This window comes from Delphinapterus leucas, chromosome 1 (genome assembly GCF_059928025.1).
Source record: "Delphinapterus leucas isolate spDelLeu-1000000601 "Yukka" chromosome 1, BTC_Dleu_Yukka2, whole genome shotgun sequence".
Lineage (NCBI taxonomy): Eukaryota > Metazoa > Chordata > Mammalia > Artiodactyla > Monodontidae > Delphinapterus > Delphinapterus leucas.
Window position 1 is genome coordinate 78,795,862 of NC_143129.1, and position 16,266 is coordinate 78,812,127.

Below are 16,266 nucleotides of genomic sequence, written 5' to 3' on the forward strand. Positions count from 1 at the left end.
ATCTCCTGTCAGGTTCCAGTACTGCGTTGCAATGGGAACCCATACTTTCCCCACTGCCAGTGCCCCCAGCAAGAAGGCGGCAAAGCAGATGGCTGCAGAGGAAGCCATGAAGGCCCTGCAAGGGGAGGCGACAGGCTCAACATCTTCTGATGACCAGGTGGGGCCGTTTTCCACTCAAAAGATACAGGTCATTTTTAGCAACTGAGCGGCTTAGGATTGCCCGTGAGTCCCTCAGAGTTTCCGTTAAGTGTTTATGATTCCTCTTTGTCTGGCTGATTCTCCTTCAGCCCGGAAGTATGAACACGGAATCATTTGATAACTTGGAATCGGTGATGCCCAGCAAGGTCAGGAGGATTAGCGAGCTCGTCAGATACCTGAACACCAACCCCGTGGGCGGCCTGTTGGAGTACGCCCGCTCCCATGGCTTTGCTGCTGAGTTCAAGTTGGTCGACCAGTCCGGACCTCCTCATGAGCCCAAGTGAGTGTTCCTGTCCTGGCTACAGCCGTGTGTCACAGAGTGGGGACAGCTTATAACCCAGGGAAAGAAAGGATATGCATTAGCTGTGAATGACAGGAGGGGCATGTTCAGGGAGCCCTGTCCCCAGGGCCTCCGAGAAGACACTAGATCAGCCATCTAGAGAAGACAGCCACTCTTCCAGTGAGCATGAGCCTTCTAAATTTTTTTAAACTAATTTTAATTCTTATATGTACATAGGAAATCATTCAAGCTGATTGAAAAAATGTGCAACAAAAAGTCTCATTTCTGTCTCAGACTTCTAGTTTCCCTCACCAGATTCATACACTATTACCAGTCTCTTGAGTCCTTCTAGAAATTTCCATGTACATATTAGCACGTTTTCCTTTCTCTTTTTTATTTATGTTTTATTTATTTATTTTTGGCTGTGTTGGGTCTTCATTGCTGTGCATGGGCTTTCTCTAGTTGTGGTGAGCGGGGGCTACTCTTCATTGTGGTGCGTGGGCTTCTCATTGTTGTGGCTTCTCTTGTTGCGGAGCACAGGCTCTAGGCCCACAGGTTTCAGTAGTTGTGGCACATGGGCTCAGTAGTTGTGGCTCGTAGGCTCTAGAGCACAGGCTCTGTAGTTGTGGCTCATGGGCTTAGTTGCTCCACGGCATGTGGGATCTTCCTGGACCAGGACTTGAACCCATGTCCCCTGCATTGGCAGGCGGATTCTTAACCACTGCACCACCAGGGAAGCCCTCTCTTTGTTTTTTAAAGTAAGTATATATCATAATCTTCTGTTCTACCCCTTGACTCCTTTACTTACCAGTGTGTCTTAGAGGTCATTACAAATAAGCATGTATATATCTACCACATAATGCTTCATTGAATAGATACTTACAATTTTTAAATTGCTTTATCAAACAAGAGATGTAAAAGGTCTTCTTAAAATGGACACTCAGGGCTTCCCTGGTGGCGCAGTGGTTGAGAGTTTGCCTGCCGATGCAGGGGACACGGGTTCGTGCCCCGGTTCAGGAAGATCCCACATGCCGCGGAGCGGCTGGGCCCATGAGCCATGGCCGCTGAGCCTGCGCGTCTGGAGCCTGTGCTCCGCAACGGGAGAGGCCACAACGGTGAGAGGCCCGCGTACCGCAAAAAAAAAAAAAAAAAAATGGACACCCAGCTACTTACCACCTAGTTTAAGAAGGAAAATGTTGTTATTGAAGCCCCACCATGTGTAATTATTTAACTAACTTCGGGTGACATTCAGGTTGGTTTTGGTCTTACTCTTAGAATCACTCCTGCAGTGAATATCCTTGTACTATATGTCTTTGCTTACATGTACGAACTTGTCTATAGTATAAATTTTCAGGAGTGGAATTTCTGGGCCATGAGTTGTGTACATTGGTTTTTAAGGGTTTTTTTTAATAGGTAATAGATTATGCAAAATAAAAAATATTATTCAAAAATAAAAAGCTCATTCTCACTTTGACCCAGCTCTTACACACACACACAGACACACACACACACACACACACCATGTAGTAACTTTACATTATTATACATCCTTCCAGAGTATCTTTATATAAATACAAGCAATTATATTCCCCCCTTTTGTTACACAGAAATACATATATGCATTGATTTCTAGCTTGCTTTTTACACGTAAAAGTATTATCTTACAAAATTTTTCATGTAACTTTATATTCTTTCTATATAACTACAAAGTATAGGGTTCCAGTGTACGGCGTTTATCATGATTTATTTAACCAGTCCCTACTGATGAATACTTGAATTGTTTCCAAACTTTTGGTATTATACATAAGGCTTCAATGAATAACATGTATATGTGCATTTAAAATTTTGGTAAATTTTGCCAAACTTTCTTCCAGTGAAATTGTACCAGTTTCTGCTTCCACCAACGATGTATAAAGAATCTCTTCCTCTACACCATGAGCATTCTAAAATGCGAAAAGTAGTATCTCAATGTAGTGCAAAGACTAGTCTACATTAAGATATTTATTATTATTATTATTTACCATATTAATAGGTCAAAGGAGAAACACCACATGATCATATCCAGAGATTCCAAAAAGGTGTGCAGTAAAATTCAGCATCCATTCAGATTAAGAAACCAAGCTGTTAAGAAAATAGAAATTATTGAATACATCCTTCACATGATAAAAATACAAGTCTGAAGTCCAAAGTCAGCAGCTTACTTATTACTGTTCCCATTCAAGTCAGGAGGAAGATGTGGATGCCACTGTCATCGTCATTTAATACCATTTTGGAATTACCAGCTAATGCAGTCAGTTTAGAGAAAGAAGTAAGTGTAAGGAGAGGAAAGGGGAGGCAAAGTTACCATTATTTGCAGATGATATGATGGTATGCCTGGAATATTCATGAGGAAACTGAAGAAATGTTAGAGACAAAGGAGAATTTAGGAGAGCGGGGGACTACAAAGTGATGTATAAGAGTCAAGAACTTGTCTGTATACAGTAATAAGCAGTTAGAAAACGTAGTAGAGAATACCCTATTTGCAACATCAACTAAAAAGATAAGTGACCCAGGCACATTCCTAATAGGGAATATGTAGGCTCCCCATTAAGTAAAATGCCAGAAATCTGGGGACCATCTCCCCTATCCCCTTCACCCCCTTCAGCCAAACCATCCTTAAGTTCTGCTTATTGAACCTACAATTTCTGTCCCAGATCCCTTCCTCCTCTTTCCGCCTCCAGTGTCAGCAGTCTCAGGTAAGCCACTGTCTTCTCTCACCTAAACCAGGCAGTAGTCTCCCGGTCTCCCTACTTTATTCATTCAACAGATATTTATAGAGGACATTGTATTTGTTAGAACAGGAGTCAGACATCAATCAATAATCATGTAAGAAATGAAAGATCTCATACTTGATATGTATTATAAGGAGCTTGAGTTGCATGATGCGGTGAGAATCTACGTAGCATGACTTGACTCAGTAAGAAGAGGGGAGAGGGCTTCCCTGAGAAGTGGAGCCTAAGCTGAGATCTTAGGGATGATCAAGAGAGAGGGAGGGTTCTAGGCAAAGGAGATAGTACCCCCAAGTCCACAGAGCTGGTAGAGAGCTGCAGGAAGGCCAGTATGGGTGGAGCAGAGAGCACAGTGGAGGCCTGATGCTAGATGAGACTGGAGGGTCGACCTTGTGGGTGGGCCATGTTATGCTCCAGCCACACAAGCACTGGAGAGCCATTGAAGGGTTTTAAGTAAGGGAGTATCACTTGCCCCCCACCCCCACTTTTGTCCTCTTCCTGGCTTTTTTTTTGGCCGTGCCATGCGGCATGTGGGATCTTAGTTCCCCAACCAGGGATCAAACCTATGGCCCCTGCGTTGGGAGCTCAGAGTCTTAACCACTGGAGCCCCAGGGAAGCCCCTGGCATTTTTCCTACTATTTTTTTGTACTACATTTTCTCTTCTACTCTAAGAAAATCATTTCAGACCTTTGCCTCTTTCTTCAAATTTCCACAAAACCCCTCTTTCTCACTCTGATGACCTTACTTCACACTTAATTGAGAAATTAGCAATAACCAAATGACAAACACCTTACCTTCCCATCACCAAATCCACCTTCCTACTTCATCTGTACATTACATCTGTACCAGTATGCAGGAAGCATCCTTCCTCCCATTCCTTTGCCCTGGATCCCTTCCCTCTCGTCCTCTCCTTCAGTTATCTCCCTCTCTCCATCGGTTGCTCCCTCTGTTGGATCATTCCCATCAGCCTACAAACGTGCCCGTGCCCATCTTCTAAAAACCTTCCATTGACCCCACATCTCCCTCCAGGTACCACCTCATCTCTCTGTTCCCCTCACAGCCAAACCTCTCAAAAGAATTGTTTGTAGTCAATGTCTTCATTGTCTTCACTTCCTTAATTCATTCCAATTGGGCTCTTGTCTCCAGCATTCCACTAAAAAGGCTAACCACTTGCCATATGTGGTTACTGAGCACTTGAAAAGCGGCTGTGTGACTGAGGAACTGAATTATTAGTTGTATTGAATTTTAATTAAAGTTAATAGCCTCGTGTGGCCAGTGGCTATCACATTGGACCGTGCAGCTCTAATGGATTCTAGTTGCACAATTAACAAACTTTATTTTATATATATACATATGTATATATATTTGTATGTATGTGTATGGATATGTGGATATATGTGTATATCTTTGTGCATAAGAGTTCATACTCTTTTCAAACACATAGAACACTCATGAAATTCTCCTGGATCCCTCAGGTCAAGATCCTACGTGGTTTGGCCCCCATCCCCTCTTCAACATCTTTTCATGTCGCTGTCCTTTTGCTTCGCTGAACGTTAACCCACTGGGCTGCACAAGCCAGTCAGCACCATCAAAGAAAGAGGCAAAGGCATTCAGCTACTTAGGATAAGCAAGGGATAGTGAGAAGCTCAGTATGGCTGGACATAAAGATTGATTCCTTTCACTGCCTGAGCTGGTGGATAAATCTTGATACTGAAACCTTTGTTGTATGCAGTTGGATTATCCAAAGCTGGGTTCCCCAAAGCAGGTTAGGATCTGGTTAAAAGCTAGTATTCTTGAAACCTTGTCTGGTAGCTGCCCAGGCTGTTTTGCTCCATCATGTTCTGATGTGTTTGTGGAGATCCCCAGCCAGGAAGGGAGGGGAACTGCAGGGCCCCTCAGCAGCACTGCCTGCCTCCCTGCTCCGCCAGTGCCCAGGGTACACTCCACTCCCCTTAGCCATCACAAGGCCTCCAGGAATCGAAAAGTAACTCCTCATAAAGGTGTGGTTCCCTGAGCTAAGGCTGACCTTGACTCTGACTTCTCCAGGTTAAGTCCTTTTGAGCTAATCAGGAAATGAATGAAGAAATGGAGTCAGGTACTTAAAAAATCAGACAGAGCATTTAAAAAGTGATGCAAGCAGGGAGAAAGTTATTCCCTTCTCATTTTTGCTTTAGTTAAGAAGAAAGTCCACATGTGGTGTTAGTATTTCTTTAAAGCCTCCTTAATACTTGCTAAACTATGATAAAAGACAGGCCTAGAGCCTTTACAAGCAATAGAGTCTTGTCAGAATTTAAAACATGATTTTTATCATAGTCAGTTTTACAGCCACCTTCAGTTCATGGCAAGTGATACTCATTTTCCATTTACAGTAGTGATACGAAGTGTCCTTTTAAAACGTGTTTACATTTTAAAAGAGTCAACTTAGAGAAAAATATTAAGTAAGTAATACTCCAGGTGATATCTGGATCTAGCGGAAATCACACTGTGATTCATGAATATCCGAAGTCTGGGAAATGCTGCCTTAGGAACAGAGCTGTCAAGAGTGATGGGGCCACGTGTTGGCAAGACTGGCCGCATCTTGAGCGAAACCAGCCCTTTTCTGGAGCAGCTGTCGGGGTAAGGTGCTTGTCTTTATTCCCTGCTTCTCATCCCCAAGGTTCGTTTACCAAGCAAAAGTTGGGGGTCGCTGGTTCCCAGCCGTCTGCGCACACAGCAAGAAGCAAGGCAAGCAGGAAGCAGCAGATGCGGCCCTCCGCGTCTTGATTGGGGAGGACGAGAAGGCAGAGCGCATGGGTTTCACAGAGGTAACCCCAGTGACAGGGGCCAGTCTCAGAAGAACTATGCTCCTCCTCTCAAGGTCCCCAGAAGCACAGCCAAAGACAGTTAAGACGTCTACTTTTGGTGCTATATTTTTTGGGGGTCCTGCTAACTCCTGTCTGGGTGGAGTCAGCTCTTAACTTGCTATCATGTGAACTATTCCTCGGCTTTAATATTAGCCTCAGTAGAACCTAGAACTGGGACACTAAACGTGAGAGGGGGAAAGATGACCCACCAGTCCATTAGAACTCGACCTCCCTGCCCACTCTGAAACATGGTGGACATAGACGAGGCTCGGTGGCCCTGACATGGCCTCCTGTCCCCACAGCTTCCTCTCACAGGCAGCACCTTCCACGACCAGATAGCCATGCTGAGCCACCGGTGCTTCAATGCTCTCACCAACAGTTTCCAGCCCTCCTTGCTTGGCCGCAAGATCCTGGCTGCCATCATCATGAAGAAAGACTCTGAAGACCTGGGTGTCGTGGTCAGCTTGGGGACAGGTAAGTGGGCTCTGAAATGTGTCCCAGCTCTCCACCCCCCGCAGTGACTGGAAGCACCTCATTCTCTCCTGGGGTCCTGTATGGGTGAATTTAAGGCAGAGAGAAGACTCTCCTTGTATTTCATTTTAGCTACAGTTAATTCAGAGCAGGGAATGAATTCTCAGTTCCTAGAGAAAAGAATACAGGAGTCAGGATCTGATCAATTGAGGCTGTTTCTGCCTTCAAGCTTTAAGAACAAACAGCCTCTACCCTATCCATCATCGTTTTCCTTTGGAAATTTCACATTTGCTTTAACTGCCTTCCCAGGGAATCGCTGTGTGAAAGGAGATTCTCTAAGCCTAAAGGGAGAAACCGTCAATGACTGCCACGCAGAGATCATCTCCCGGAGAGGCTTCATCAGGTGAGTGAGATCGCAGGGCGTGGCGGCTCTGACACCCCCCTGACGGGCAGGTCCTCGACCCTGCAGTGTCAGCCTTTGCCTCACCTGTCCATTTGAACCTGTCTTACGGGATCAGTCCCTTCTGTGACCCGGCTGCGTGCCCCTACTCAGCCTGCTGTTGAAGAGCTCTGTTTCTGCCAACTCTGCTTCAAGCCCTTTTTTAAAAGCACATAATGACTTCTTGATCTTCAGTGCTGTAGGGATGAGGAAGCCTTCCATCTCCATTTGAGGACCTACAAACAAACCCATTGCCCTGCCAGCTTTCCCCTCCAGTTCACTTTTTCTTTAATTTATGAAGGGAGAGAAGCAACAGCCTCCTATAGTCCTTGAATCAGTTTGTTCCGCCCTAGAATCCCTGCAGCTGCCAGAGCGAGAAGCTCTTGGCAGAAATGGAACTGACCTGAAAGGCTAACTTAGCTTTAAGAAATGCTGAGGTCTCCCATGGAGAATTTCCCACCAACTCTTCCAACCTGAGAAACCCTGAAAGGTCTGCACTGTTAAGCCTTGTCCTTGCTTGGGATCAGATGATAGAAGCAACTGCTGTTTCCAGAATCAGTCTTCTTAACCAGACTTTCTTCTTGTAGGTTTCTCTACAGCGAGCTAATGAAGTACAACCCCCAGACTGCGAAGGATAGTATATTTGAGCCTGCTAAGGGAGGAGAAAAACTCCAAATAAAAAAGACCGTGTCGTTCCATCTCTATATCAGGTCTGTACAGTCTCTGTTGCCGCTAGAGCCAGCCCTGTCAGGCTTCCAGAGCTGGGTGTCTGAATGCTCTCCTGGTCCGTAAATCAGAGCTTGTTCGATGGGCCACACTTGGCTTTGTGTTTGAGGTCCACACCTCCGTGTGGAGTGACTCACATGCGCTTCTGCCCACTCCAGCAGCCCGTAGTAGGCTTCAGAAGCCTACTTTCTCCCACATCGAGCTCTTCTTGAGCCCCAGGAAACTGAAGAGATATATCTGCACAGGTGGGTTTTAACAGATGCCCCTGTGTTGCAGCACGGCCCCATGTGGCGATGGTGCCCTCTTTGACAAGTCCTGCAGTGACCGTGCTGTGGAGAGCACAGACTCCCGCCACTACCCTGTTTTTGAGAATCCCAAACAAGGCAAGCTCCGCACCAAGGTAGAGAACGGTGAGTGACACGTCCTCCCTCTCCCACCAGAAAGCTCTGCGAAGCCCCAGGCCCGTCCCAGAGCCAGGGCACGGCTGCCAAGTTTTTGCCATTAGTTGCTGAGGTACCAGGGTCTTGTTTCCAGGGAGAGGCAAGATGTAGGTCAGAGAAGATCTGTAGGAAGATCAAGATTCCATTTTGAATTAGGTAGCTGGGGAGATCTCCAAATCAAATAGGAGGCAGAAGTACCCACTTAGAGCTCAGAGGAGAGAAATGGCTGGAAATAAAAGTTTGGGAGTCATCCTCCTATGGTTGATCTTTATAGCCATGGAAATGGATGGGATCACCTCAGGGAAGTTTGGGAAAAATGGAAAGAAAATGATGCAGAACCAAGCCTGAGATGTTGACTGGAGGACGCCAAGTGCCCGGCTCCCCTCCTGACTAGTTGGCTGCTGGTTCTCCACCATGTCTGCCAGCTCCCGCTCCTCCACTGTCCTCTAATGTCTCCTACTGTCTCCTCACATCCACTCCTGTTCCCTTCAGGCCATCCTTCTACAGTTATCAGAGTGACCCTCAAACGTAGATCATGTCACTTCCCTGCTCAGAACCCTAAAGTGTAAACACAGAGCTACCATATGATCCATCAACTCACTCCTAGGAACATCCCCAAGAGAAATGAAAACATATATCCACACAAAAACTAATACAGGAACGTTCATAGGAACATTGTTCGTAATAGCCCAAAAGTGGAGACAACCCCAGGGTCCATCAGCTGATGAATGGATAAACAAAATGAGTTCTGTCCATACAATGGGGTGTTATTTGTCCATAAGAAGAAATGAAGTACTGACTTCTAACGGATAGGAGGTTTCTTTTGGGGGTGATGACATGTTCTAAAATTGATTGTGGTGATGGTTGCACAACTCCGTGAATATACTAAAAATTATTGAAGTATGTGCTTTAAATGGGTGAACTATATCTCAGTGAAGCTCACTAAAAACAAAAAGCCCACCATCCTATAGTGGCTTCCCACCACACTTCACATAAAAGCAAAACGTGCCATTCACCTGTGCTTCAGCCACATTGGCTCTTTGTCAGCGCTCTCAACAACTAAACCGCCTGCTGCCTCAGGGCCTTTGCTTTTGCTCTTCTCTGTGTCTGAAACACTCTTTCTCAGCGGTTCCTTCTCCTCCTTCGTGTCTCAGCCCGCCTGACAGTCCTATCCCAGGAGGTTCCCCTGGCTGTCCTCCATCATAGCTCCCTCAGAACCATCTAGAATTCTTATGTGTGTTGACTTACGTGTTTAGTGTCTGCTCCGTTCCCTTTCTATCCCCTCACCCCCATAAACGTTCTAGGAAGGTAAGGATCTTATTTGGTTTTGCTCACCATTGTTTCCCAGCACCAAGCCTAGTGCCCAGCACATAGTAGGTGCTATGAAATAATATGAAGAACGAATGAATGAGTAGCCTCTGGCCCGAGTCTAGGAAGCAGAAACACCACGCCAGGGAGGGGCTCGGTCCAAGGGCCCCTTCGGGTCTGACCCAAGTCTCCCATCCAGGAGAAGGCACAATCCCAGTGGAGTCCAGTGACATTGTGCCCACGTGGGACGGCATTCGGCTGGGGGAGAGACTCCGAACCATGTCCTGTAGTGACAAGATCCTGCGTTGGAACGTGCTCGGCCTGCAGGGGGCGCTGTTGACCCACTTCCTGCAGCCTGTGTATCTCAAATCCGTCACACTGGGTAAGGACCTGTCTTGAGAGCTGAAACTGGACTGTCATTTTGGTGCCCAAATCCCAGCAAACCGCATGCTTCGTTGCCAGGTGCTAACATGATGTCTCCCTTTTTCAAAGTGTGCTCGATGCAGTGGTTAGTGATTGATTCTGAGTGTCTGGTCTGCTGTGATGGGAAGATTGGTTTAGGCAGTGAGCCTAGGTAACGACATGCCAGCCAAGTCTTTTCAAGATGAGTTAAACACAGCAGCTTAAAACTGCAGTGTCTGAGTTTCCTTGCTTTCCTCAGCCCTTGGCCTTACCTGGAACCTTATGTATTGTGCTTAAATGTTTGATGATCCCTGTATATCCTGGGCAGCCACAGTTAGAAGGTGCTTCCTAAGTAGGGAGTTGATTCTCTGTCTTGACAACTCTGTCTGTACCCTCACACTCCCCACATGCCTCTGCCACTTCACAGCATTTGGTGCAAACACAGGTGTGTGTGTTTCTTTTTCGTACCCAGGTTACCTTTTCAGCCAAGGGCATCTGACCCGTGCCATTTGCTGTCGTGTGACAAGAGATGGGAGTGCGTTTGAGGATGGACTCCGACATCCCTTCATTGTCAACCACCCCAAGGTGCTATAACCTCATCCATTTTTCCCTTGACGTTTTCTCCTTTTCAAGTAATCCTATCAACAGAGCAAAAACGTACAGTGTGGGCAAGGGGAGCCTTAGTTCGTTTCCCCAGAACTTACCCTTTCCTCCTCTTGAATGCCAAGGGCTTTCCTTCTTTTAGTCTGGAATTCATTTGAATTGAGGTCGAGTTAGTACGTCTGAGTCTTAGCCAAACAGAATCCTAGATAAGGGGGAAAGATCATGACCCCACAACTCCCTCTTTCCTGTGAGTCTTGAGTCCCTGCTTCAGAAGCTTTTTCTTGAAAGGTTTCCATCTTTCTCCCACTGCTCCTGGAATTTCTAGGTTGGCCGAGTCAGTGTATACGATTCCAAGAGGCAATCCGGGAAGACCAAGGAGACAAGCGTCAACTGGTGTTTGGCTGACGGCTATGACCTAGAGATCCTAGATGGGACCAGAGGCACTGTGGATGGGTAAGGAGCTGGGAGAGCACAGCAAAAGCAGAGCCAGGCGTCCTGGCCTGAGCCCCAAGGGGGTGTCATGTTGCCAAACACCGGAGCTTAAAAGCTGCCACACGCACCCATGCCCCCCCCTCCCCATCAGTGTCTCCACCTATTCCATCCCAGGTGAACAGTGAGTGCTTTCGTTTCTCCAGGCCACGGAATGAATTATCCCGGGTCTCCAAAAAGAACATTTTCCTTCTATTCAAGAAGCTCTGCTCCTTCCGGTACCGCAGGGATCTACTTAGACTCTCCTATGGTGAAGCCAAGAAAGCTGCCCGTGACTACGAGATAGCCAAGAACTACTTCAAAAAAAGTCTGAAGGACATGGGCTACGGGAACTGGATAAGCAAACCCCAGGAGGAAAAGAATTTTTACCTCTGCCCAGTGTAGTGTGATCCGGTGACTGATGGGTCAGGGTGTTTCACACTGGGGTGAGAGAGAGAGGTCGTAGCATTCCTCATCACATTGGTCAAGGGTTTTTGGTTTTTGGTTTCCTTTTTTTTTGTTTTTTGTTTTTAAATGGAACCACAATTGGTAACACTGAGAACTTTGGGTTCCTGTTTTTCCTGCTTTCTTTGGGATTACTAGGCCAGGTCTAGCCATCCCCCTTCTCTTTTCCCAAGCAGAGGGGTAGAAACCTAAGGGCAGAGAGAAGGGGTTGTTCCTTCTTTGCGCCCACTTCCTCTTCCTTCTTCGTTTTTTCCTGTTTCCGTCCCCTTTGTGTTTGCTACACTGACCTCTTGTGGTCTCAGTTAGGTTCCAGTCAACAGTGTGAATCATGCCAGGGACTGATGATTTCTCATTTGTGGATTCTGAGGCTCCTCTGCTTCCCCTCCTCCCCTTCTGAGATTCCTTCTTCATGATCATTAAGTTTTACCTTTTCCTCCAAGAGGGTAGAGAGGTGAACTTAAAGAATTTGGTGAAACGTTGATAAGGGCAGGAGTTTAAAACGACAGCCGGCTTGTTACCAGTGCCGAGCGTGACCAGAGTCTGCAGCTAATGCTCAGTGATCTTCCGACTGTGCACTTTAGCCGGCTCGGGAGGGGCCAAGAGGCAGGGAAGGCTGCTGCTTGGGAAGTGCATCCCTTCCGCAGGTGGCAGGGAAGGCTGGGACCAGCCAGACGGGGCTAAAGGAATTGCCCGAGCAATAGGGGACGTCTGCCCTGCAGGGGTGACACAGACCACTTCCTGGGGAAGCCGACATATCTTGGAATGTTGCCAAGCTCCCAGCTGTCCCTCCCAAAGCATTGCTAGGAATTTGTCCTACCAATGGGGGAAGTAGCACCACAGACCCCAACCAACTGGTAGGAAAAAACCCAGGATAAATCCTAGAGGGTAAATCATCTCTGCTCAGATAATCAGGACCTAGCAGGAATAAGGGCAAAAAATCATGTTGGGTCAGATCACTGTTCCACCCACATGTTTCTTATGACAGTGACATCAAGGGAAGGTGATTAAGTCATGGGTAAATTGGGAGTTTTAAAAAGAATGCTGTAAATGTTGATTCCTAACAGCTACAGATAACCTGTAATTGCACAGATTTAAAAGTCAGATGTCATTTTCCATTGATTAACCAAGTGCTTTTGTTTCGCCTGATAGCTTCAGAAGGTTGGTTGTGGGCGGGTCACAGACCTGAGGTCTCCCTGCCTGCTAGGGAGTCTTTATAGGGTTGACATTCAACAGTAGTTCTAGGTGAAAGGGCAGGTTGTCCTAAAACTGTGAGATGGGACCCTTGGTCTACATCTCAAGGTACTGTGGACTCTTGTCAGAGCCTTCGACTCTCTGTGGGGTCTGGCTCTGGGCCTAAGCCAGCCAGACATGCTCAAGAAAAGTACAGAGGCCCTGCCCCCTCCAGGCCTGAGCCTGCCTCTTTCCTCTGGATGATTCCTCTATTGTATCTGTGAACATGCCGAGCCAGTGCCCTCAGACGATTTTCCATCCTCCCCCACACCCCGCAAGCTACTGACTAGTTAACCTCCTGTCTGTTCCACCTCTTCAGCGGTGGATACATCCGCATCCACACATTTATTCTTGTGGCTACCGTTCTCTCTGTACTTTTGACCAAAGTGAGAAAACATAAGTCTTTAAATACACTAAGGATATCTTTGCAGAACACCAAAGTGTCCCAAGGAACTAGGAGGGAAACCGTGCCTGTCTTCTCGGGTGGAAGGGGCCTGCCCCGCAGTCCTGTGAATCTCCTGATGGCACACAAAATCAGTCCTGCCCCAGGAGGCAGCTCATCTCCCTAGTTCTTCAGGCTAGAGGGTATCACCTACTGATTCCTCGGCATGTTCGGCCCCTGTGGACTGTCTTGGGCATTGGAATCTCCTGCAGAGCTCAGACTCGGCTGCCTCTTCTTTAACCGGGAGCACGGGCACTCTCAAAAGGTCAGAGCCCCTGCTTGCCCCAAGATCTTGTCTAGCGAACTTACAGTATTCAGCTTCTGTTGTAGGGAGAGAGCAAGGCTTCCCTGTACCCATGCATCTGCTGGAAACAAGCCTGTGTCAGGCCCTGCGCGGCCGTGCCCACCCCTGCCCCTCTGAGTCACGTGGGACAGAGGCAGAACTCCCACCTAGAGTGTTCTCTTCACTTTTTCGTCCAATCTTTGTTTTTAGTAAGCAAGATCTTTTTCTCTTTTTTTTAAATGATCTTTGTAGTTGATTTGTCTGAACTGTGGCTATTGTGCATTTTTTGAATAATCACTTGTAAAAACTGTCACTGCTTCAAGCTATTTCCTTTACTCATGTTGAAGGGATTTTGCTGGTTTTGGGGGTCTTGGTAGTAACTCCAAGAGCAGAGTGGGGAAGAGCCCAAGCGTAGACTTGGGTGCCACGATGGGTGCAGTCAGTTTTATGATTCCACTTTTATGTGTCCCTTGGTAAAAGTGACTAACAATATACATTCCTCGTAAATAAAAAAAAAGAAGAATCTGAATTGTTAGAAAACCTCAAGTCTTGGTTTCTTGGGGGGTGAGAAAGTGGGGACAGCGGGAGCCGTGGTCCTGGGATTTCTGGCAACAGCACCAGCTGCATCTGACACAGAACCTGAGGAGAGGGTCTCCCTCAGCCAACAGAGGAGCCATTTCAAAGGGGCTGCTGCCTAGGAGGTGAGCTTGTGTCTGGTGTGTTGGAGTATATCAGACAACGTTTAATTACTTCCCCAGGTCCACAGCCCCCCTTCCCCATCACATCCCACCATCAAATATCTTGTCCCCAGAGACTTGCTGTGCAAGATTTCAAGGCCCAGAGTAGGAAAGCGTCCCTTGAGACCACACCACAAATCACATACGCAACTCCGGCTCTCCTTGAGGGGTTTCTACAGCCTCCACTCCCAGCTGTTTTGCCTGCGGGGAGGTGCAAGTTGCAGCCTGGACCAGAACTGGCTTGGCTGCAGTCATAGGAGACAGGCCATTTGCTTTTTACTTCATAGATGGCATCCAGAATATTTCTCCGTCTTGATTTCAAAGAGAATATGCACCACTTTCCAGATTGCAATTTAGTCCAGGATTTCTACAAGACTCTTCCTTGACCTTGTAAAAATACCATACCAGAGGACACGAAATATTTGACAGTGAGGCTTCCTAAGTCGCAGTGAAACCTCCCTCTTCATCCACAATACAGATGGAACAACTGAGGCTAGGAGGGCCAGCGACATGTTTGGGGGGCACATTAAATAAGGACCAGAACTCTGTATGGGTGTCGGTCACAGTCTGTTGAAATACAGTCCCTGGTGAGCTGGACAGTTTTGACAGTGAAGGACAGTGTCTCCGCCTACTGTGAGGTACCTGGAGCCTCGAGCATCTCTGTCCTCTCTGTTCCCAGGCATCTGGTCCCACCTGGAGGGAAATGTAGTATCCAGGCTTTGTAGAAAATGGACCGTTTCTTCCATACCTACAGTGAGTGCATGATGTAAGACTGTCCCCTCGCCACCCAGCTCTGGGTGGGCTGGGAAGCAAGGCTACCCCACGGGAGCACAAGAGGGGTTTTCTTCAGCTCAGCACTTCAGCTGCTGTTCACCCTACATTTCATCTCGGGGGCCCACCATTTAATATTGTTTCCAGGATGTGGGCCCGGGTCAAACCCATGTGCCAGGAGCAGGAGTGCCTTCCACACAGACCGCCCTGACTCCGCAGAGTGCAGGGGCTGTGCGAGGAGTCCCCAGCCATCCCTCCAGGAGACCGGGCCTCACGTCTGCCCTGTCCTCCAGGGCCCCTTCTTTACAAAGGGCCTCCCCAGGAGCTATTTCTGGGCTCTGTCTACTCTAGGCGCAGCCGTTTGGCCCTATCTTTTCCATCTGATGAATGGACTTGTCAGGCTACAAATCACAATCACTGATGTTACCACTGATCTTTTCTTCAGATTCGTGCGATGTGTTTAACCTCTCGTGAGTCCAGTTTCCCCAATATTCTCCCTTCCCTTATTCAACCCTGCCCCGAGAGGACGTCCCCACGCCCCAGCCCCCGTCCCCACCTCTGCCCCCCAGATGTAACAGAGAGATAAAACACCTTTGGAAACAACTTTCTTTATGAGAATCGTGAGTTCCCAGTGAGTCTGGCCTGGAGTGGGCTAGGTCAGTGCAAATATTCTAGGAGCACAGACGGGGGCAGCCGAGGCCAGTGTGGGAGAGATGGGGGCACTGCGGGTGGGTGAGTGAGGTGTTCTAATGATTCCTAGACCGACAGTCCCTTAGGAACCATGTGACTGTCACACTGACCTTTGAGACCTGTTGGGATGAATACTGAAGGGTGGCTGCTTATTCTCTGTCTAGTCTGGGTGGGCGACTGGCCAGCACCAGTTGGCTTGTGAGGGATGCTGTGACGCCAGCCCAACTCTGCCTACAAGCAGAGGGTGACGGCTGGAACTGAGTGGGGAGAGAATTCAGAGAAGACGCTGAATGCCCCTCACTTCCCTCCCAAGGAGCTCTCCTCCTCCCTGCCCCAAAGGCCACAGAGAGCGTGGACTCTGGGATCAGTGTTGGGTTTCAGGTCCAGCACTACTCACCAGCTATCTCTTGGTCTCTCTGCCTCACTTTTCTTCTGTCAACAGGGGCCCCTTCCCTGCAGGACAGCGAGGGGTAAAGACAGTGTATCCGAAGCAACTGGCCCAGAGCAGGCCACTGTGCACAGCAGCTAATACTGGGATTGGGAGAAGCAGAACAGGAGTCAAAGCCCCACATCCTCCCTGTTTCCTTAGAGGGAAATGGCCTTGCCCTTTCTGCACAGATAGCCTTCCTCCACAGAAATGCCAGCCGGGGGCTGCCCGTGTCTTATTTGCTTTTAAATCTGCAATAACTTGGTACCAGCTGT

At 47.7% G+C, this 16,266-nt stretch overlaps 1 protein-coding gene across 7 annotated transcripts in view; it reads left to right on the forward strand.

Moving 5' to 3' along the window:
- ADAR (adenosine deaminase RNA specific) overlaps positions 1 to 13,906 on the forward strand; it is a 40,359-nt gene extending 26,453 nt beyond the window's left edge. For 5 of the 7 annotated variants that reach the window (XM_089914519.1, XM_089914523.1, XM_089914533.1 and 2 more), the window contains 11 exons: positions 13 to 157; positions 288 to 478; positions 5,903 to 6,128; positions 6,392 to 6,563; positions 6,870 to 6,963; positions 7,587 to 7,709; positions 8,002 to 8,135; positions 9,673 to 9,855; positions 10,348 to 10,460; positions 10,804 to 10,931; positions 11,114 to 13,906. In XM_089914519.1, coding sequence (XP_089770645.1) covers positions 13 to 157; positions 288 to 478; positions 5,903 to 6,128; positions 6,392 to 6,563; positions 6,870 to 6,963; positions 7,587 to 7,709; positions 8,002 to 8,135; positions 9,673 to 9,855; positions 10,348 to 10,460; positions 10,804 to 10,931; positions 11,114 to 11,351 — 1,747 coding nt within the window. In that variant the 3' untranslated portion in view covers positions 11,352 to 13,906. The remainder of the gene's footprint in view (positions 1 to 12; positions 158 to 287; positions 479 to 5,902; positions 6,129 to 6,391; positions 6,564 to 6,869; positions 6,964 to 7,586; positions 7,710 to 8,001; positions 8,136 to 9,672; positions 9,856 to 10,347; positions 10,461 to 10,803; positions 10,932 to 11,113) is intronic. The other 2 variants (XM_089914526.1, XM_022559237.3) reach the window with 1 other exon arrangement.
- Positions 13,907 to 16,266: the final 2,360 nt, after the last annotated feature.